Below are 21,305 nucleotides of genomic sequence, written 5' to 3' on the forward strand. Positions count from 1 at the left end.
ACCCCCTAGGGGTCGCGGACCCCCTGTTGAAGACCCCACTTTAGAAGGCTAATCACATATGCAACGTAAATATAAAAATGATGTTAAATATAACCACTAAATATCAAAAATATATTAAACCCAATAATGAATTCGTTAAACCATGAAATACACAATGGTTAATTAATTCAACGTGGAGTTACACTTCCAGGCGATGCCTCAGTCCAGCGGGACGTATCGAAGATCTAATCCGAGCAGAGTGCTTCTCAAGCGGGGAGAGGACGGGAGAGGAGCCGTGTACTGTGCGGCGTTTCTCTTTTTTCCCCACTAGAGAGCGTCCTCAACCTTCTAAACCAACAGAGCTCGTACTCGCGGCGCTCGTTCATGACTTGAGCCCCAGCGCGTTCACAGTGGCAGTGCTCGTTCATGACTTTGAGCCGCAGGCGCGTCCATGAAAACAAACTATGACGCAAAACGCGTCACAGGGTCAAATAGTTGACCCAATACGTCACTTTTCAGAGGCTTTTCAAACGCGGAAGTACGCTTCATGCGCTGGGTGAGCAACTCAATGCAAGTGGACGGGCGGGGATATCAGTTGCCCTCTCTATTATTATTATAGCTCTATGGCTCTACCCCATGGAGGTTCTGTTTAGGGTTAGGGGGTAGAGTTGGGTTGTCTAAAAGATAAAAGATAACATGTACACATAGCGACAATGCGGCTCAAAGGGACTGTAGTGCCTTGGACTGCAAGGCAGAGACGTCACGTGACCTCCACAAGCGGCATGAAGTCACTTGACACTGTGAGGTCACTTCCTGCCACTTGTTGATGTTCCTGTCTCCCGTGGACATCAACAGGACCCTAGTGTCTGCAGCCAGGTGCTGCTCTTTGTTTTCCCCCACGCTCAAAGCGGATGTGACGTTTATGGGCGTTCCTTTCTAGCTCCGTGTTGGTGTATCGGTGGCGGTAATGCACACGTTTGTTTGCCGACCGCCAACAAACCCAAGTAAGAGAAGAAGAAGAGGGACCGGAAGCAGAAGTGTTGTTAACTTGAAATCCTGTCGGCGCGAGCGGCGAGGAATAAAAGTCAAAACACCTACGAATTCAGACAGAACAACGTGCAAACCTACAAACATGGACTGGTAAAATAACGAAATACTCTCCTATCGCCACTATTAGAACAACAACTGTAAATGGCGCGCAGTGACGGAGGGTTTCATATTTTACGTATGCCTGTCTGTCTACTGGACACACATGGCTAATGCTATCCAGTTAGCATAGAACAGTGGTTCTCAAACTGTCAACTTTCAAGGTCTCCCCCTTAACTCTTGACTGTGTACAAATGGAACGAAATTAACCCTAACGGGTTCATTTGGTTCCATTTGTACACTGTCAGAGTTACAAGACTTGTATGGGTCAATTTAGACTCCCTTGAATCCACTTTGAGAACCACTAGCATAGAATGACTGATGCTAGCTAACTATAATCCACCTGTCAGCCTGTAATGTCAAGCTGTCATAATTAATATAACGAATATTAACAAATGATAGTATGTTTGTTGTGGTCAGTGGTGGAAAAAGTACTAAAATCGTGTTACTTTTTGAAAAAGTATCAGCACTGCAATGTAGAAATAATTAAACGTCTGGAATTCAAATGTAGAAGTCTGAAATTCAAAATGTACTTGAGTAAAAGTACGAAAGCATGGCATCAAAATGTATTTAAAGTACCAAAAGTAAAAGTACTCATTATGCTTAAAGGTACTATTTCAAGTTTTCAAATGTCTAAAAATCATTTGAAAATAGCTGCTCTACAAGCTCACAACGATTGATTGATTGAATGCATCACATCGCTACGCATTGTGAGCTTGTAGATCGGCTATTTTCAAACGTGTATAATGTGAAGTACATTACTTAAGTAAATGTACTTAATTACTTTACACCACTGACGATAAATGTTCCGTGTGTTTGTTGTGGTGGTGCTGAATCAGCTGCAAATAATGTTTCACTTAGTTCTTGTGAAACATAAAATTGTGATTGCAAAGTTTGACAGTAAAGCTGTTTTATTATGATTGTTATTCATGTATACCGGTATTTCAGTCTGGACATGAGGCTCGCTTGATACACAAAGCTTGTTTTCTGGAAAATGGGATCTATCAGGTCATGAGTTGAGCTTTAGTACATTTATCTCCAATCCCAGAGCTGGTAGACTATATTAAAGGTATTATTGTTGTATACTTACAGTGTTCAATAAGAAATTAAATGTGTCTACTACACTGTAGTAACCTGGCTGGCTGACGCTGAGAGGCTTCAGGCAAATTTCGAATTTTGCGATAATCAGCTAACTTGACATAATTGTCATATATTGCATTTTGTAATTTACCCTACATGCAGACTGCAACTTCTGCAGGTACAGTGTTTAGTCTCTGAACGGTTAAAATTGGTATCCGAACCTGAAAGTGTAACTATCTTCTGTTAAGTAGGGAGACCCTGTTACATTAACATTGAAGTCGATGAGACCACTTGGGTGCAAATCAAGTTTAAGTTTTGCACCTAGGTGCCTCCCAAAGGGGGTTATAAATCAAGCATAAGAATTGCATTGATTTCAGGGAAAAGGAACAAGGTCATTGGACGCATTGGACGACTCTACCCATTTTCAACTCATCCTGGACCTCACTAATGCTCATGATAAAATGGTACCCCTTTTTTTTCTTGGTTTATGTCTTCAGAGGAGGGCTGTAGACATTTCTGAATCATGGATGGCTTGATTCTGGGCTTAAAATAAGTAGTGGCACCAGTAAACCACTGCTATGCCCCAAGCTAATAGAAACTGCAGGCTTTCTATTCCTGTAAAGTTAGCATGCTATATATAGGCCAGGGCCTATTAGTATGCTAACTTTACAGGAATAAAAAGCCTGTAGTTTCTATTAGCTTGGATTGATGATGTCACTGGTAGGCACGGCCCACAGTTCTCCTGAGATGAAGAGTGAGTAGACAAAAACGGTGCCATATTATATTTTTTATTAATATTAGTGAGGTGGTAGCTACGGCTCCGCATATACTAAAATTAATATTAGTGAGGACCATTTTATAAGAAGATATGTTGAAAATGGATGAAGTCGTCGTTGACAACTGCAGTACTGCACAATGTGTTTAATAGTACTCTCTTCACCCGCAGGGTCTACATGCAGCCCTATTGCTGTGCCTGTGTTCTGTTTGTTTGTGTATGTGTGTCACATGTGTATGTGTGGGTGAGAGAGAGATGGAGTGTGGGTGTGGGAATGAGAGTGAGCGAGAGACTGGGAGAGTTGGAGAAAGAGAGGAAGAGACGGTGTGAGAAAGGACATAAAGAATGGTGTGAGAGTGCAAGAGAGAGAGAGCAAGAGAGAGTGACGCAGATAAATAAGTGCAGAGAGCAAGAGCAAAGAGCAAAGACACACAAGGTGTTCACGTGAGTGAGAGAGAGACAGGCTGCAGTGTGTAGAATATCATTTATGTCCAGTAATATCCAAAATATTTTAATTGGGGTAAGTGTTTGGTTCGGCACTTGTTTGTTGCGATACATTTTCAACATTCTTGAATATATAAGATCAAACACCAGTTGAACAATGCACTTGATCAGTAATTACAGATTTGAGGTCCTGGGCCATCCATGGGTCCCAGGACTCATTACATTGAAATTTGATGGCCTTTCAGGGAGGCAGTAAGGGGCCAAACATCCAAAGGGCACCACCTTTTCTAGTCCAGTATAGAGCCTATTGGCTACTACTTTTTCTTCGCTTTTGAAAATGAACACTTGAGGACCATTATGAATGTATTAGTATGAAAGTATTGTGTTATCCTGCTGTTTAGTTTTTTATCCTGTGCTTTATCTCAGTGTCCACTCTGTTGAGTCATGAACCTGTAATGCTAGTTGTGCTAATATTGTGACTGGTCTAAAAGTAAATGTTTTTTTTTAGACAGCTAGGCTTAGCTTAGATGTTGAAACGTTATTTCAACGGCTATATAAGTCAATGTATAGACTCGGGATTAGCCTAGCCGTACCGTACGTCTAATTCTAAATACCCCAAAAAATGTTAAGTGGGGTTCACCTGACTCTGAGAGTGTACACATGTAACCAAATTGACCATTGAGGGCCATTTGCTTCGGGCAAATCTTTGAACGAGGTGCGAATTTAGCGACAATCAGCTTATGTCATATTGCATTTTCCAATGTCATTTACCTAATACCTACATGCAGACTGAGACTGAAAATGAGAGAGAGAGAAGAGGAGACGATGGAGAGGGAGACGTGAGTCTGAGAGAGACAGGCTGTCTTGAGATTAGGACCAGAATCAATCAATCGTTACAGTAGCTATCTCAGGATGTAGTATTATGAAAATATTATTTGTTGCTATTCACACTGTATTGTCTCTCTTGTGTCCACTCTGTTTAGTCATGAACATGTAATGCTAGTTGTGCTAACATTATTATTCATCATGCGTTTATTCTCTGTAGGGGAGAAGATGAGTTGCTGTCTCCGTTGGCCAGGGACACAGAGGTCACGAGAGCAGCTCGCAGACGCAGCTACAAAAAGGTTGCATGTATCCTCTGTGTCAGAGTAAGAGAAATTAACTCGATTCCTCCAAAAAATGTTAGGAAATTTAACTTCAGTCCATTATTTCTCCCCTTCAATTATCCCAGTTGGTATCGTATTTGATACAGTATTATTGTATACGTTATCGTTGATTAATCACCTTAAACGAAAAGGTATAACAACTCGTGAGGATCGTGCAATCGGGTCTTTCAGTCCACGTTTATCAAAAAAGCATTAGCAGACCACGCAGTTGCTTAGAGCCCCGAGGATAGACGAGGCTTCTCTCTCTCTCTCCCTCGCTCCCACACACACACTCCCACACACACACACACACACACACACACACACACACACACACACACACACACACACACACACCACACGTAGAATCAGCTATTTTCACTATATCACAGTTAAATATATACTATATAAAAAAGGGAATAAATAGTTAATTCATAATGTATTTTTGTAAGGCTGGGTCACCAGGGAGACGCCAAATTAATATTTTGGGTCTTGAGCTGAATAGTTCTGGGACCCCTGCTGTAGCAGCTGTAGTATTTAGAAGTAATTGTATCAAGTATAGTATTTACTTGTGAAATGGACACATTCTGAACAATAAGTACTTTCTACTTTTGTTACTTGAAGTACATTTTGATGCCATTTCCTTTTTGTGTTTAATCTGTGTTTTGAGATATTTTAGTATTTCAGCATGAATGATGATGCATTTTGCATCATATGATGCAGCATGATGAGTCATATGATGCAAAATGCATCATCATTCATGCTGAAATACTAAAATATCTCAAAACACAGATTGAACACAAAAAAATACTCAGGATTGTGTTGATCTTGTCCAAACAACAATAAAATAAGATCTGGTTGTCTCAGAGGTGAACTGGCCCTTTAAGTAAAACATGTCGCGAGTACTTTTTTCCACCGCTGGTTGTTTGCCTGAGCACTGCCGTTCAGTCCCGTCGCCAGACAACCTCAGCCCAGGCTTCTCCAGTGTAACACCAGGCCGGACCCTAACCCAGAGAAACACTCCAGGATCTCTGTTCAGACAAGCAGGTAACAACACATGCACACTGTAGCAGCAGTGCATAGACTACATGTCCCAGGATTCATTGCCTGTATGTGACGTGACCTCCTGTTTGACCAGTAAACAATGTTGCTAATGTTACTTCACTGTGTCCCGCCCCGTCCTTATACACCCGACAGAGACGATACACACACACGCACACGTTTGTATTTCTGTACTTGTGACTCGTAAGCACATAAACATTTTAGGCAGCGGTTTTATGTACAGTAGGACATTTGTAAATAAATAAATAAATAAATAGCAGGTCTATTTTGAGCTTGTAGATTGACTGAAATCAAAACTTTTCATATGAATAAAATATTACCAAAATGTAATTACAGTTTATTCAATGACTAAACTGACTAAACTAAATCAATCACACTTAAGTCAACATTTCTGTCAGTCACTCCCAGGAATCGGAATCCAGATGTGTCGTCCATCATAGCAACAGGAGGCAGAACTCCCAGATTCATGAACACACCAGGAGCTAGCATGGTAACACACACACACACACACACACACACACACACACACACACACACACACACACACACACACACACACACACACACACACACCACACACCGAGAGACAGTTATCAGTGTATTAATCTGTGTACGTTTTTTGTATGTGTAGCTCCTAGACGAGAGCGATTGGACTACAGGGTTTCACCCCTCTCCTCTATCTGGATTGGTTGATGCCAGCTTCACCGATGACGTCGGCAACCTTAGCTCCGCCCTGCTTAAGGAAGACGACCCAGGAGAGGCCGGTAAACTGAACTAGTGGTTCTCAAACGTTGAATGTTTTCCCACATTGTATTTGGCTGCCGGTCGGTCCCCCACTTGAATGCATCTTTGTGCCAGGACAGAGAGTATTTCTACGTTGCAGTATTGATACTTTTAGTTAAGTAAAAAAAACATTGTTTTTTTTTTCACCACTGCTTCTCTCCTTCAGCTGCAGCCAGTCTGTTCCCAGAGTTCCTTGCTTCCCTCATGAAGTTTTCCTCTTCTGCTGTGTGTGATCTGTTGGAGGACTACAAGGATCTCTGCCAGGACAAGGTGCAAGAATCCCTCAAAATAGAGACGGGGCGATCGCTGTTGTTGATCGCAGTGGTTTTTTACCTTTTTCATATCAAGATCCATTAGTCATCGGCATCTGCGCCACGTACCACCATTTGATGACATTTTGCCTCTCAGAACCAAGACTTTGAATATTGTGTCGTCGTTGGATCAGATTTTGTCCACTATTCCATGCTGTATTGATTTGGTACCGCAGGAAAGATGACCGGCAAACGATCTAAATAACAATTCTTCTACATTCTCTAATTGTGTAGACTTCAATCAAGTAATGCAGATGTTTAACAATAATTAACTCTCGAGAGTTAAATGAAACCAAATGGACCCATAAGGGTCTCTGAAAGCGTCCAAAGTCAAAATTGTAGCAAGCAATGAGTTAAGTTGTCTTTCAATTTCTGTAAACGGCAGGACTACACCAGGCTTTTCAAAGCATGTGTGCGTAACACGAGCCCCGCATACGCATTCTAAAATATGCTGGAATCGCGTGCGTGTCTGCAAATTCTCTGGTGTAGGCCGGCTGTAATGATGTATTTTACTGTGTATAGGTTGCTACTCTGGAGCATGTGGTTCTGAGGTCGGGTCAGCTCAGTAAGACAGCTGGAGTTAAATGGATTCTACAGCAGGAACACAACACATGGGGACTGATTTCCTCACTGTACAGGTACCTGTCTGTTGTTACTGAACCAGCCACCTCAACTTTTCCTGTATTTCTGTCTGTCGGTCTACCTCTCTGTCTGCCTGTCTCTCTGTTGGTTACTGAGCCAGCCATTACCTCAACTTCACGCACAATGAGTATGTTTGGGATATAAATGTTCAGTTCCCATGGGAACCAACACCTTTCTGTTTGTATCCAGGGATCGTGTTCAGTCAGAGATCGGAGACGACGCCAGCGCCATGATGGACCTATCGGTAAGAGAGAGCGAGAGAGACACACACACACACACACACACACACACACACACACACACACACACACACACACACACACACACACACACACACACACACACAATAAAACAAAAACAGACTACTGTGTGTTTAAACATCCTGACTTTAACCTTGATCTGTTGATTAGGGCTGTAACTATTAATTATTTACATGGCATGTATTCTATTAATTACCTTTTAGATTAACACATTTATTGCCCCAACCCTAGAATCCAGAGGTGCCGTGCCCGAGAATTCAATTTGATTTAATTTATACAAAATTAAATTGGTTGCCAATTCACAGTGCCGAAGTGCCCCAAAAATGAATTGGGCTCACAGGCTGTTTGTTTGTCTTGAAAGAAAATGTCAGAACAATGTCATCTAACTGAGATCCAATGAAAGAAATGTAATGACTGTTTGTGTGCACGCAGCTTCCCTGCGAGAGTGAGAAGTTAGTCGTGGATCAACTGTTCCAACGTGATGCAGTCGTCAGACAGAGCCAGGTAATACATACACGCACGCACACATGAATGTTGCATTATACCACTCCATAATATAGGTAGCATGAAGTCATTGATCTCATATTATTGTACTATTCACTGTACAATTCTATGATATAGGTGACAGTCATTGATATTATTACTGTATTTACTATTTACGGTACATTTTGTGTTTTACGTTGGTCTGGAATCAGCCGTTTGCTTTAAGAATACATCGATTGACCAGACACCAACCGTCATAGTCGCCAACATGGATTACATTTCTGTCTTTTGGTCTTCTATTGAGTTGCACGTCGCGCACCAAAAATAGCGACGTGTTGGTGAGCTGGGTAGATCTATTATTTTTGGCTATTGGTTATTTTAAGATTGAAGAGTATTGGAAGTAGTCAAACTAGCAATAGAATACATGTTCAGAAGCATCTTCCATGAACATGAATGTTCTCAAGCCGCAATCTGTGATTTCTTCAACTAGTTGACTGGTTGTAGAAGAGCAAGAACGATAATACCTAAAAACATAATTTCATAAAAGTCTGGGCCCTGAAGCGTGTCCTACAACTGGCCTGCATCTTGGCCCAAAGTGCTCAAAGTGTGTTGTCCAGGCTCTGAAGCATGGCCTACAGCTGGCCTGCATCTTGGCACAAAGTGCGCAAAGTTTGTTGTACAGCGTACGCCCAAGCGTGACGCTTAATAACATTAACTCCTAAATAGCACAGCTCACTTAACACTAGGTGTATTTTTTTACAATATTTACAAATTAGGACTTCTTGGCTCTGACAAAAGGTTTCTATCATGAGATTGTATTTAGCTTTAATCCATGCGCCCCGCTCAGTAGACTCTACTTAATCATTGATTGACATACTGACAGTTCTGCCCGTTTTGTCTCTCTAGGTGGTTGTTGATTGGCTTGAGAGCATTGCCAAAGATCAGATTGGAGACTTTGCGGACAACATCGAATACTATGCCAAGAACGTCTACTGGTCAGTACCCGTCTGTCTGTCTGTCTCTGTCGTGGCATACATGTTGGTGCGTCTTTGACATACACTGTGTGTACATTTGGAGTAGCGATGAGCAACAGACCAGTGGAAACAGCTTGTGTCGCAGATCTCGAGGTGAGATGATGTTTACATATGAATGTGTCTTGGGTTGCAGGGAGAACACCCTCCATGCTTTGAAGATGAGAAGAGCAGGAAGTGCTGGAGTCACTACAGCCCTGGTTACTGAACTGGTGAGAGCCCTGGCCTTCTGCTCTCATGGATAGAAGCAGTGCTTCCCAACCTTGTCTGGAGGATCAGGGAAATGTTTTGCGTCCACCCGTCTGACCACTTAGTGTTAAGTTAGACGGTTTGGTCATGCTTATTTTAATGATCAATGATTCAATCGATTGTGTTCTGGCTTGGATCAATGGAATGAACACATTATACATAATAAGCTCCTATTTATTGGTATCACAATGAAAACAAATCTTTCAAGGTTTTAAATGAGAAACATATGACGTTTTATTTTTTAAGTCAATTATTAATATTCAATTATCATTGAGTTTGGGCAATTATTTGGTTGCCCACTTGCAAGCCCACTATTGGGGCTGCCTGTCTGTCTCTCAGTGGTCATCGATATGTCCGTACGTACACAGACAAATGTGTCCGTGGCAAAGACTTTATATTATATACACCCCAATTACTGAATGTCAGTCTCCAGGTTTTCTTCAGAATATGGATGACACTGATTTACGACACTGGCACATTAGGAGTCCACTAGTAGTTTTTTTTTTTACAGACCACCCTCAGGGAACCCCCAAGGTCCCTTGACCAATGTATTATACAGTATTTTAGGGCAAGCTCTTCGTGTGTTTCTGGTAAGTGGTAATATGTTATTGTCCACTTATTTGCATGTCCGTGGCAAAAAAAGAGACAAAAATGTCCGCCACAAGCCAGCATGGTGATGACCCCTGCTGTCTCCCTGTACTCATCCTTCTCCGCCTGTATGTGTGTCTACCTGTCTGTCTCTCTGTGATAGGACCCAGATGCTCCAGTGAGACAACAGCGCCCTCTGGTGGACCTGGACAGAGAGGATGACAACAGACTCCTGAAGAACCTGTTCACCCTCATCCGAGCTGGGATGATTGAACAGGTATGTTTGGGCTCTTTTCCACCCATGAACATTAACCGCAGCGTTATTGACAATCTACAAGCTCACAATGTGACACGTTATATTGCTATTTTAGATATTTTATATTCATGCCACTGAGTTAGGCTAGCAATGTTTTGACCGATACTTTTCAAAAAAGTGCTACATTTTCTAATCCATTTGAAATACGTAGATTTCATTGAAGTTTATATTTTGAGAACATTTATTAGCTTCCAAGCAAACATAAGTCAACTTGAATATATACGGTGTTAACTGTGTGTGTGTGTGTGTGTGTGTGTGTGTGTGTGCAGGCTCAGAGGCTGTGTAAACGCTGTGGTCAGGCCTGGAGAGCAGCGACTCTGGAGGGATGGAAGCTTTACCATGACCCCAACATCACCTCAGGTACCGTTACTATCACAACCACACTGTTGTCATGACAACCTCGACACCGTTACTATGACCCCAGCATCAGAGGTCTGTGTTGCATCGTTGCTGTTGGGAAGAAACATCTTATATCCATATTTAGTGTGGTTGCTATAGGCAACCAGACTATTGTTCTAGTCCTAAGGTTTTCTGTAAACCTTCATGTCACCTAAAGTAAACCTGTTTTCATTTAACTTTTCTGTAATCATAAAAGTCAATTGAGTTCATTGGACCTTTTCTGATTGTATACAATATAAATATAATGTCCAATCAGACTTGATCACAATATGTAATATAAATGGTAAGATGGAAATTATTTCCCATTGGATTCCTCGTGACTCTTTTCAGTGCAACCACACATGCAATTTCTCAGAATGACACCTTTCTAGAACGTATTTTTCGAAAATGTTAGCTCTAACCTATCACACTACAAGCGACGCGTCACACAAAAGTATAAAAAATAGCAGATCTGCAAGTTCGAAATGTGCTGTGAAGTGACACGTTTCATTGGAACAAACGGTATCCTGTGTGTTCCAATGATCCAGTGTTATTTAGTCACAACCTTGTTAATACTTTTCATAACCCACACATAGACTTAACATTTTGTGTGAAGTTTTCCAAAAGGGTTTGGCATTCTGCAGCTCAACTACGCACCTCTAGTCTCTTGGTTGCCCGCCTGTTGTTGTTATTTCTATTCTAATTACTACTCATAATACTATTCTCTCAGACTCTGTGGAGCTGCTGCCGGTTGAAGGAAACCCTAATCGAGGAATCTGGAAAACCTGTTGTTGGAGACTGGCTGAAGAGGTATTTATATACACAAAATAATAATTATAACAACCACGTTAACCCTAGTTTCCCTATTCTGGTTGTATTGGCAAACATCCGTGAAAATAGATCTACAAACCCAGCATAGGAAAGAGCTCAGACTGTTTGGTGTGACAATGCATTAGATGGAGAGAGGGAAAAGAGACCTTATCGTATCTTAAGTTCAATAGGGATCATGTCCTGATCAAATCTCCCAAAACATGTTCTTTTCAAATCCAAGCATGTTTGGTCACCACCTTCTCCATGTCTGTGACTTGTGAAGTCAAGTTTGGTGCTGTATTAGGCTAGAGTATTTTTTGGTGCAAATCTAATCTGTGTCAAAGAGCCTAAAGATCGACCCAAGAAAGACATCTCGGACTGCGTTGAATGGACGTTAAGACGTGCGGTTAGTTGGGGTATGTCAATGTTGAAACATTTATGAAAGTGCGTTTTGGGGTTCATCTAATGTGCTGATGTACTATTAGCTACTTGTGCATCACAAGGTTCAAGGGTTCTTTTATTCTTATGTGTTCATGTACGTATGGGTCCTAAGAATACAATTATTTTATTACTTTTCCTCAGACGGTGTAGTATCAATAATAATATTTTATTATAAATAAAGGGGGGTATCACTTCTCACCTGTCTAAGGGAGAAGTGATAACTACCTCTCCCTTTGACCTCCTGAAAGGTGAATTTGTAAGGCTGTTTTGAAGGAAGCCAGTGAACTACTTTTTTCAAGGGAAAGGGTCAGGGTATTCCACACTTGGGTGGCAGTGCTGTTGAAAGAGAATTTTCCCATGTTTGTTTTGTGGGTGTCATAAGATTGTTGTTTACGCTCCCTCTAGTATTGTGGGAATCGCTAATTTTTTGGAGGTATTTAGTCAGATATGCAGGTATTGGGGACAGTCACATTGACTATTTTGAAAACCAATCCCATTTTAAATTGTTTAACCGTGTCTTCTACCACGAGCCATTCAAGGTTAGCAAAATTGGCTGGGAAAGGTGGGTCATCATGGGCACCAGGCAGAGAAGTAGTGAAATCAGTTAGTTTTGGGAGGTTTGAAGCTTATTCTTTAGTGACATTTTGATATTGGAGTACCAGGAGCTGCAAGCATAGGCATATGTGTGTATAAAGTGTATTTATGTATTGTGTCTTTCAGGAGAAGATGAACCGATATGAGAAGGCAATCTATGCTGTACTGAGTGGAAACATCAAGCCGGTATGTTAACGTCCCCTTTACTGCCTTGTCTGTTTGTTTGTTTTTTCAACATTTCGTTTTAGGCTTTTCTGCCTTTTATTCATAGTTAAGTGAAGATGAGAGACACGCAGCAAAGGTTGTTGGGAATGGGACTCGAACCAGCGATGTGCATTCAGGCTAACAGGCTCTGATAGCCTGTCAGCGTGTTGCAGTTTCTAGTGGATGGAACGCTAGGGTAGTGTCCGGGCCTGCATTTCTTGTTTTGCGTCAACACGCTAAATATGCTGTGTAAAATCATAAAATGGTTTCAGATTCAGATACTGGCACACACATCAACTATAGTAGAGAAACTTATAGTTAGTGTGTGTGTGTGTGTGTGTGTGTGTGTGTGTGTGTGTGTGTGTGTGTGTGTGTGTGTGGGCGCACGCGTGCAGTTGTTGCCAGTGTGTGAGTCATGGGAGGATTGTGTCTGGGCATACTTCAAAGTGATGGTCGACTCGCTGGTGGAACAAGAAGTGATGTCATCGGGCATGGCCCACCAGGAAATTGACACACTGCCAAGAGAGTATCTGGAAGCCAAGTAATAAACACGCACGCACACCATTTAAATGACATAATATAATCTTACCGTACCAGAAATATTCTCTTTTTCTCGGTTTGTCTGCCTTGTCTATCTGTCTACCTCTAAATTTTCTGTCTGTCTCTTCAGCTGGACAATGGAGAAAGTGTTTGAGGAGCTCCAAGCAACAGAGTCTAAGGTAGGTAGGAATCACACACATACAAATACACACAGTATAACATTAGGGATATCGTTTTTTACTTGTGTTTCTCACATCTAATGGCATATTAGAGCTTAACTTGTCGTGATTCAAGAGTTTTTTATCATACCAGTAAGGCAAGTCAAATGTTGGTGTGGTTCATGCATGAATTTGAAACAGTACATTTTTGCTGGACAGATAATGTCCATTTATTCTTTATATAGGTTGCTGATTGCTTAATTGGATTATCATAATGTGTATCTGGAATGTGTGTGTGTGTGTGTGTCAGAGGGTGTTGGAGGAGACCAAAGAACATTATCATGTGATCCAGAAGGCTGTCATCCTAGGAGACCTGGACGGTACGACCCTGTGACCTTTACAGTTGATTTAACCCCTGACTTGCTGTTTCCTGTCATATTTTGGTGACATAGTTTTTGGTGCTTTCACACAGAATAAATGAGGCATAGTGTTAGCTTATGCAGTTATTGCCCGCCTCAGCTGTAATCAGCTGTCATTCAACTCCTATTCCTATTCCTCATTCACAGCTCTGCTAGTCATTACGTCACTCTGTTATACTCCAATCAGAGCTCAAGCTCCGTAAAGGGAGGCTTCTTTAAATATGTCAATTCGCGCCAATTCTTGGCCATCTGGCCATTGATGTATATCGGACCAGTTACCCAATATGAGATCCCTGGTACCCATATATGGAGATCCATGTACTCTATATAGTACATCCCTTTTATGCCCTGTACATGGAGATCCCTGTCTGAACCAGCCACACAGATATGGGCTGTCTTCCTCCATATATGGACATTCCCATATGAAGTCCTGTTAGATATGGGCTTTATATTGATGACATCAGGGATCTCCATATATAAAAGGGACTATGTCAGTGGTTCCTAAGTCCCATGACATCACAACATACAATCCCTTTTATGCCCATACATGGCGATCCCTATCTGTTTTTTTTTAAACTTAAAAAATCACCACAAAACAAAACAAACCAGATCCCTCTCTGAACCAGCCACACAGACATGGGCCATGTGTTGGCCATCTGGCCAGTGATGTACAGTATATCGATGACATCAGGGATCTTCATATATGGGTATAAAAAGGGATTCTGGGGAATACCAATATATGGATTTTTACATACTGTAGGTGATGTCACAGTGATGTGTCAGGGGAACCACATTGTCAGGCGTGACCTTCAAACAGACAGAGATACGCGGACACGATGTGCCGGTTTTCATAGTAAACTTGCGACCTGTGGTCGCAACTAGGGTTCAAGTTGTCCCTGTCTCTTCCTCAGGTCTTCTGGAGGACTTCAGTGTTTGGCTGACAGGTTCCAAGCCCCTCCCATCTCACCTGCTGCGCTTCATGACTCACCTGGTGTTGTTCTATCGCTCTCTGGGCATGGCACTAAAAGTACACACACACACACACACACACACACACACACACACACACACACACACACACACTACTTGTTTCCCAAACTTTTTATTTCATGGATATTTTGTGGTTCACTATGGAGACACAAAGAGCCTGCTTTATTCCCTAGTCCTTATAGAGACACTCTCCTCAAATTATTGGCTTTGGAATGCGACAAAAAACTAAAATATATCCATGAATTCAAGTCTCCATGGGGTGAGTAATTGATAGAAGATTTTGGGGGTAAATTATCCCTTTAACTTGTCAAATCCTTTGAAATAAACTAAAACTAGTAAATGAAAAATAAACAACCCACATGGTCCCGATACACTGAAATTGTGCTATAGAGGATGTGCAGCCACCTGAAGTGAAGGGTTGCAGCAATTTAATCAAACTAATCTATTTAATTGTAAACATTAGATATCAGGTCTAAATATTATACATATAATTGGGTGAACGTTAATTTAAAACTGAGGTAGAAATGGATAAATGAACCCTGAGATCATTTTTCTCTGTGATGAACTACCATATTTCTTACTTATTACAGGAGGACATATGTGTGGACATACTGAAGTCTTACATCAGCGTCTTGATCAAAGAGGATCAGTGGGAACTCGTCGCCAGCTATGTCGGTCAACTTCCCGTCGAGACAGCGACTGTACAGTATGCCAACTTCCTGGAGACCATAAGCCAATCGGAACAGAGGAAGAGGTGTCTGCATCTGGCAAATGATTCTGGTAAGAAAACTAATTATGAATCAATAACCTGACGTTTATTTTTAGTTGATGGTAAATATTATGTTTAGGTGGTGTGTGAAATTATCTATTCAAAGCACTTCATGAATATAAATATGATAATATCAATTCATTAGCATTGACATTAATAACGTGTGTGTGTGTGTGTATGTATGTGTTTGTGTGTTTAGGCCTAGATATTGCAGCGATCACTAAGCTGGTGGTGGAGACGGTTAGAGACAGGGACAGCACTGAGTTCACCCACCACACAAACACCCTGGATACTGCGACTACAGAGGTACACACGCACACTGACACTGCTACCACACCTGCACACACACACACACACACACTGGACACTGCTACTACATTGGTACGGTACACACACACATACTGCATGTGTGAATTCCTTTTTGTTGTGCTGTCTGATAGGAGGACCAGAAGAAGATTGACGTCATTGATTGGCTGCTGTTTGACCCCGCCCACCGAGCAGAAGCTCTCAAACAGTCCAATGCCATCATGAGGAAGTTCTTAGGTACCTGTCTCTCTGTCTGCTATTATAGAAGAAAATACTCCATACACTGTCTTCTTGCAAAAACAAACCATAATTCCTGTGGCATTTATTTGCCATTTGGGGTCCCAGTAAGTTGGCAATTGCCACCCCTAGCATCGGCATTTAATACCATCCAGATCTTTAATGCACATTTTCTCCACCTCTGAACATGTTTTGCAGAACATTCTGACTTAGATCAGCGCTGGGTGGCCTCCCATCTACTTGTGACATATAACATATGACGAAACTAGATGTCACTTTGACCAAGTCTGTCTGTCTGTCTGTCTGCAGCTGTTCAGAAACTGGACGCGGTGAAGGCCGTGTTCTCTAAGCTTCCAGAAGATTCTATGAGGGAGATTTATCATCAGTGGGAGGGTCTTAGTCAGGAGGACACGCCTCTTCCTGCCGAGGACGAGAACGCCATCAGAGAGCATCTGTGCATCAGAGCTTACCTGGTCAGACCTTCACCTAACATCTACCTATCCTTATCTGTCTACATACATAACCAGATATAAAATCGTCTGTCGGGTGGAAACCTCATATGTGAAAAACAATTACGTTTCAGGATTCAAATTAAAAAACGGTAGCAGATCTACAAGCTTGAAACTTGTCACTTTGTGCCATATTTCAAGCTTGTTGATCTTATCATTTTGATGCTTTTCTGTGATGATGTAGCATGATCAAGTAGGGCACTAATTTATGAATTAGGGCTGCACAAATATCTGCAAATTGAAAATGTATCCTCATTGCAATATCAACATTCACAATACACTACATATCACTAAAGCAATATTAGTTATACAGTACGTACATGCAATCCTAAGGATGTTTTTTTATTTTTTTATTCGAAGAACATCTTTAAAGGAGTAGTTCACCCCCAAAATGACTTTTTCTCTATTGATTACTCATGCCATGGAGACTAGAGTTCAATAATATTTTTAGTTTTTTGTCGCATTCCTAAGACAAAAATGTGATAACAATAAAATTACCCCCATTCGTTCCGGATGGGGACCCGTTTCTAAACGGGTCCGCACCGTTTCTAAACGGGTCCCCATCCGGAATCAATGGGGGTACTCGAATCAAATTTTTGTCTTAGGAATGTGACAAAAAACAAAAAAATATGATTGAACTCTACTCTCCATGGCATGAGTAATCAATAGAAAAAAAGTCATTTTGGGGGTGAACTACTCCTTTAAGGGGAAATGTGAGAAACGCTATTTTAAGTTAGTATATTTTCATTGTCAAATGGCCACTGCAGCCAGGTGCTCCCCCCCCCCCCCCCCCCAAGTAAAACCATGTTGTTGAAATGGAAATAGAAATACACAGTAATCCATTTTTCAATCTTCGTTTTTATTTTTTTCATATACAGTATGCTTTTCATTGTCATTGTTATTTATTCTATGTTAGTTATATATATGTGTTTACTTACCGCGAGTCATATCATTACAATATTCAACAGTGTTATTGCATGGTTTCCTAATATCATGCAACCCTAACACACACACTGTAGTTAATATGCATTTAATCTCAACAGGAAGCCCACGAGGCGTTTAATGATTGGTTCAGCCGCAGTAACTCCGCCCCTCAGAAGCCAGACTCCGCCCCCCAGGCCAAGTTCACTGAGAGAGTAGCCAGTGAGATGAGAGAGAAGGAATACCAGGTATCTTACTTTTTATTTTTCCACAGCAGAAATCGGTTTAATTTCACTATTTCCTGGTCGTCAAATTGGGTGAACGCAACCCTATGCACAGTGGTGTAAAGTAACTAAGTACATTTACTCAAGCACTTTACTTAAGTACAATTTTGAGGTATTTCTTTACTTTACTGGAGTATTTCCAATTTTCAATAACTTCCGTATACAATAACTTATCATACATTTACTCCACTACAATTATTTGTAAACTTTAGTTAATAATTATGTTGTAGATGAATGTTATTACAAAACATAAATTAACCACTTCAACCCTATATACATTTCAGCCATTTGAAAATAGACAATGTACATGCTATATATTATGTAGATCTGCCATTTTAAAAAGATTGTTATGCCTGTGTAGACTTGTGAAATGGGACATTCTACATGAGTACATTCTACTTTTGGTACTTTAAGTATATTTTGATACCAATTCTTTTGTACTTTTACGCAAGTAAAATGTATTTCTACATTGCAGTATTGATGATTTTTTTATACTTTTCCCATCACTGCCTATGCTGATACATTAACGTACACACGCGTGTGTGTGTGTGTGTGTGTGTGTGTGTGTGTGTAGAGTGACTATGCCAGGTGGGAGGCGGGCGTTGAAGCTTTGACTGTCGACGTTAAAGAGCGAATCTACAACGTTCTGCTGTTTGTTGACGGAGGCTGGATGGTGGACAACAGACAGGTAAATGTCACACTATCATGAGCCTACTGTCACATTTATTACCACTCTCTCTGAAGTGATTTGCACTTCAAAGAGCTGTGCAATAAAGATTACCACCTGACCATTCTGGTATGATTCTACTATCACTCTCTCTATATATCACTGTTCTTAATATAGGACTCAGAGAAAGAGTTCAGACCTCAAGGACCAGCCAGTGACCCGGGGACAGTGCCTCGCCGCTCAGAACGGAAGCGGCGGGCACCTGATAGGCTGCAGTATAATTTGTGTGAGCTTGTGAATGGACTATGTTCAAGAACATTGTTTTTTCTTTTTTTTAAATGCCTTTTTTGATGCCTTGTTCTTTTGATGCAAGAACAAGGCTTCTATTTCAGCATGCTAACTTTCCAGGAAAAGAGAGGCTGTAGTTTCTAATGGCTTGGAATCTCAATTGATGATGTCACTACTAGTAGGCAGGTTTCTGTATCCCACCAATGAGACATGGTGCCATCTTATAATGAGCATTCGTGAGGACCAATTAGATGAAAATGGGTGAAGTGGTCGTTCAATGTAAACGTGTTAATTAATGGTGTTAAAGTGTTCTAATTTGACTTAAGAATGTGTTCTTATTTTAGGATGCGTTGGAAGACGTTGAGCGCAGCCACCAGATGGCGATGCTGCGCTCCCTGTGTCTCCCCCGACTGAGTGTGTTGCTGCTGAACGTCCTGCAGCGTTCCAACCAACACCAGGAGGCGCTGCGCCTCGCTGACATCATCGCCTCTGACCAGCACAGACTGTATGAGGTGGGTTAACTTCACTGGCTGCCTGTTGTTTGTGCAATAGGTAACCTATAGACCAGGATTCCCCAATAGGCGGCCCGCGGGGGGCTACTGTCTGACCCACACCAACCCCAGTAATAATGGTGGTATAAGAGCAGCAACAACATATATATATATCGTCGTTGTCGGGTGGAAATCTTGTATCTCCAAATTTGTACGTTCTTTCGCAAATCATACAAGGCCGTCGCACAAAAGTTGTGAAAACAGCAGATCTAAAAGCACACAACGCCTCGCACCGCGATGCGTTGTGTGCTTGTAGATCGGCTGTTTTCACTAGTTTAAATAATTTTTAAAATGATAAATGCAAAACGAATGGTTTTGGACATACAAGATTTTCACCCGACAACGACGATATCTGAACTGTCGCAGTCGCTGGAGTAGTGGGAACGCCGCCGTCGTCCCCTGCAATGTTGTGGCCCTCTGCTTGGTACGCTAGACATAATTCGGCCCTTGGGGAAAACTAATTGGGGAACCCTGCTATAGACCTTTTTCCAGAGTGCTGCGGAGTTGCTGCTTGACACTGCAGTTAGGGTTTGCCGCTCTTGAGAAATCGGTCTATAATGTACAGCACGTGCTGACTCAGCTTTATATCCCTGCACCATCCACTGCAAAATTTGAGATCTACCAGGTCCTCTGGCAAAGACCTTCTGGTTGTACCGATTGCCGTGGTCACTCCCACTCTTGGAGCGCTCTTTCATCAGTGTTATATTGGCATAATAGCTTAGCTGAAAGTAAAGATTCTAACGTTGGGACGTAAATTGGGATGGGTCGATAAGCGATATTTATCGTGATAAAAACACTCGTATCGTGGAGATTTAATTTATCATGAAATCGTCCTCCGTCATGCACTGGGATCAGTTCACCTTTTATTTACCAAGCTGCACATCCGGTACCATTTAAACCCTCTATTGGTAGAACGTAGTTATTATATACGTACTTGATACAATCTTTTTTTCACTATCTACCAAATCTCTTTGCCAGAAAAATAGACGATCTACAAGCTCACAACGCTGTGACACGTTGTGTAGCTTGTAGATCTGCCATTTTTTTGGCAAATGTCCCGCCCCAGGATAATGGATGTTGGGGATATTTTGTTTATCGAGATAATATTGTAAATCGCGATTTCTTTGGCCACAAAAATCGTGATATGACATTTTCATATCGTCCCATCCCGAGTTGTAAATGACCGGGTTGTCAGACACAGCCAGGGGCTGCACTCCTCTCCAAAAGGTGTTCTATTCTCTGCTTGAAGCACCCAGGGGTGCTGCACTGCACCAGTCTGTCTACTCTTAACTGTCTTGTCTGTCTCTCCAGTCAGCCAGTCTCCTCTCTAACTGTCTTGTCTGTCTTTCTCTCTCCAGGTGTTTTCTAAAGAGGAACTGAGTCGATTCCTTCAGAGGTTCAGAGATTCATCTCTGCTGCTGTTGGACAGTGGACTGGACGCACTTGGATACCAACTGCAACCATAACACTAAAACACAGAATAGTGTTTGTTTTGTTTATTTTGTTTGGGTTGGCTGACTCAGTTATTGAATTGTTACCAATCCTATTTTTTTTTCATACACTTATTTTGTATTGCATTATAAAAAAAAACAGAAACTGTAAATTTGAGGTTACTGTAAGTTCAGGCCCAAATAAAGTTGTTTTTTTCTGTGATTTGTTGATGTTGACTTTCACCCAATTAGCTCAAATGTTTAATATAGTCCTGGGATCATGGCTCTTCTTTCAGCACACTGTTTGGGGCAGGTAACTAATTGAATCCATTCCAAACAAGACGATATCTTGTATTTTTTGTGGTTAAAATAGGAATTTCTTGTATAAACATATGCCTTCTGAGATGACAGTGAACCACTTAACCACCCTATTGTATTTACTTTGTTGACTGGGGTCCCTCAGGGCTCTATACTAGCTCTTCACCTGTTTCCCCCGGGGCTGTAGTGGCTCAGGG

The 21,305-nt window shown here is 41.5% G+C and overlaps 1 protein-coding gene across 1 annotated transcript; it reads left to right on the top strand.

Moving 5' to 3' along the window:
• The first annotated feature begins 1,010 nt into the window (after nucleotides 1-1,010).
• On the top strand, nucleotides 1,011-20,979 carry nup107 (nucleoporin 107). The gene is made up of 27 exons (XM_080754457.1): nucleotides 1,011-1,119; nucleotides 4,470-4,555; nucleotides 5,518-5,616; nucleotides 6,030-6,121; nucleotides 6,263-6,395; nucleotides 6,581-6,684; nucleotides 7,248-7,363; nucleotides 7,557-7,611; nucleotides 8,060-8,131; nucleotides 9,017-9,105; nucleotides 9,278-9,353; nucleotides 10,142-10,255; nucleotides 10,564-10,654; nucleotides 11,403-11,482; nucleotides 12,644-12,703; nucleotides 13,117-13,262; nucleotides 13,392-13,440; nucleotides 13,730-13,799; nucleotides 14,750-14,865; nucleotides 15,419-15,608; nucleotides 15,797-15,903; nucleotides 16,038-16,140; nucleotides 16,450-16,613; nucleotides 17,693-17,818; nucleotides 18,429-18,542; nucleotides 19,154-19,321; nucleotides 20,719-20,979. Exons 1-27 carry the CDS (start codon nucleotides 1,112-1,114, stop codon nucleotides 20,824-20,826), a joined length of 2,736 nt encoding a protein of 911 aa, XP_080610583.1. The 5' UTR covers nucleotides 1,011-1,111; the 3' UTR covers nucleotides 20,827-20,979.
• The last annotated feature ends 326 nt before the right edge of the window (nucleotides 20,980-21,305 follow it).

This window comes from Nannobrachium achirus (assembly GCF_963921795.1).
Source record: "Nannobrachium achirus genome assembly, chromosome: 23".
Taxonomy (NCBI): Eukaryota; Metazoa; Chordata; class Actinopteri; order Myctophiformes; family Myctophidae; genus Nannobrachium; species Nannobrachium achirus.

Bases quoted from the DNA above. Each gene is read 5' to 3' on its own strand.
- nup107 (XM_080754457.1), top strand. The intron at 9,354-10,141 runs GTGAGAGCCCTG...TCTCTGTGATAG, and splicing joins CAGCCCTGGTTACTGAACTG to GACCCAGATGCTCCAGTGAG. The intron at 12,704-13,116 runs GTATGTTAACGT...GCACGCGTGCAG, and splicing joins TGAGTGGAAACATCAAGCCG to TTGTTGCCAGTGTGTGAGTC.